The following is a 1,779-nucleotide window of genomic DNA, read 5'->3' on the forward strand; positions in this document are numbered from 1 at the left end:
AGTAGTAGTCAATATAATTAGGAAGATCATACATACTCCTGACTCCAAGGTTGCATATCCATCCAATATGGCATGGTAGTTCTGTCAGATTTTTCATACCAATTAGGCACTTAGCAAACTAACATGGCTTTTTCCAATCTTGGCTTCCTCTTTATCCTTATCATCTTTGTCCATGTTGATGCAGATGACTTTCACTGGTCAGGGTCCTATTGTTCATCACTTAACAAAACCACCCCTAACAGTCCTTTCCAGTTGAACCTAAAGACCCTTTTCAAGTACCTATCTTCCAATGCCACCACGGGCAACAAGGAATTTTACAGCACCAAAGTCCTTGGCACAAACCACTTTGATACAATATATGGACTCTACTTGTGCAGGGGTGACCTCCCTTCTCAACTTTGTGGAAAGTGCATCTCAGAAGCAACCCATAGCTACTTGTTCCCAGACCCAGACCAAGGAATAGACGATTGCTCCTCATCCATAGAGGGAGGAATTTCGTATGACGAGTGCATGGTTCAATATTCCAATAACTTCACTTACTTCTCCGCAGTCGACTTAACGCCTTCTAGTTCTTGCTTGTCAAGCAATATGTCTGCAACCTTCGTGAATTTAGTGTTTGACACTCTGAACAAAATTGCAGATAAAGCATCTCAAGGTTCTACAGAGAAGTATGCTACAAAACAAGTAAGAATATCTGGATTTCAGTCCCTATACTCTTTGGCTCAGTGTACACCAAACTTGTCATCTCAAGATTGTAGAACTTGTTTAGGCAACATGATAAAACAAGTTAAACAAGTGTGCGGTGGAAGTGGAAACGAAGCAACAAGTTCGAGCCGCAGCTGCAACTTGAAGTATGCTATGTACCCTTTCTATCGTGAAAGTAAAAGCCTGGCACCAGTAGGACTCATTCCTATAACAAATCTGTCAAATGATTTTGGCTATCTTTCCCACAACTGTTCAACTTCAACCAATGAAACCATCATCAAGAACAGTCATTTTGAATCTAACCTCAGGAACCTCCTCTCTTCCTTGTCTTCTAATGCCACCGACAAAATTGGCTTCTACAAGACCACCATTGGTGGCGGAGATGACACGGTCACCGGTCTCTTCATGTGCCGTGGCGATGTGTCCCTTAGTCTCTGTCAACTCTGTGTCCAAACCGCTGCTAAACGAATACATTCAGAGTGTAGTTCATCCAAGGAAGCCATCATTTGGTACACTCATTGCCTTCTTCGCTACTCCTATCGATCTCCCCTCCCCACCTGGAACGACACGAGTCCCGTGTTTCATGAGTTCAACATTGCCAACACCTCCAACCTTGACCAAGAGCAACAGAACTCCTTCACTCTCACATTAGTGAGCACTTTATCGGACATAAAGAATATGAAGGAGGAGAGCACCACCAAGAATTATGTAACTGCAACCGCAAAACTGAATGGTGTCCAAACTCTATATGCTCTCGGCGAATGCACACCAGATCTAAATAGTGGAGATTGCAGCTCTTGCTTACAGAACATTTTCCTATATGAAATTCCATGGTGTTGTTTGTCAAGTCCAGAGGGAAAAGTTTTTTATCCTAGCTGCTATATGATGTTTGGATTGTCCAAATTTCATGGAGATGATGATCGAGTTGAGACACCTAGTCAGGCTAGTCTTCCTCCAGGAGATACACGAGGTAAAATTTAGATCCAAGCATTTACATGATTAATGTTTACAAAAAAAAGGCAACAAAATCATCCATAATATTATAGTTGATAAAAAGAGAAAAGTGGATATTCA

At 41.8% G+C, this 1,779-nt stretch overlaps 1 protein-coding gene across 2 annotated transcripts in view; it reads left to right on the forward strand.

The window, feature by feature from the left end:
* LOC107611987 (cysteine-rich receptor-like protein kinase 10) overlaps positions 22 to 1,779 on the forward strand; it is a 5,105-nt gene continuing 3,347 nt past the window's right edge. For both annotated transcript variants that reach the window (XM_016313843.2, XM_021109805.1), the window contains exon 1: positions 22 to 1,675. In XM_016313843.2, coding sequence (XP_016169329.1) covers positions 124 to 1,675 — 1,552 coding nt within the window. In that variant the 5' untranslated portion in view covers positions 22 to 123. The remainder of the gene's footprint in view (positions 1,676 to 1,779) is intronic.

This window comes from Arachis ipaensis, chromosome B08 (assembly GCF_000816755.2).
Source record: "Arachis ipaensis cultivar K30076 chromosome B08, Araip1.1, whole genome shotgun sequence".
Lineage (NCBI taxonomy): Eukaryota > Viridiplantae > Streptophyta > Magnoliopsida > Fabales > Fabaceae > Arachis > Arachis ipaensis.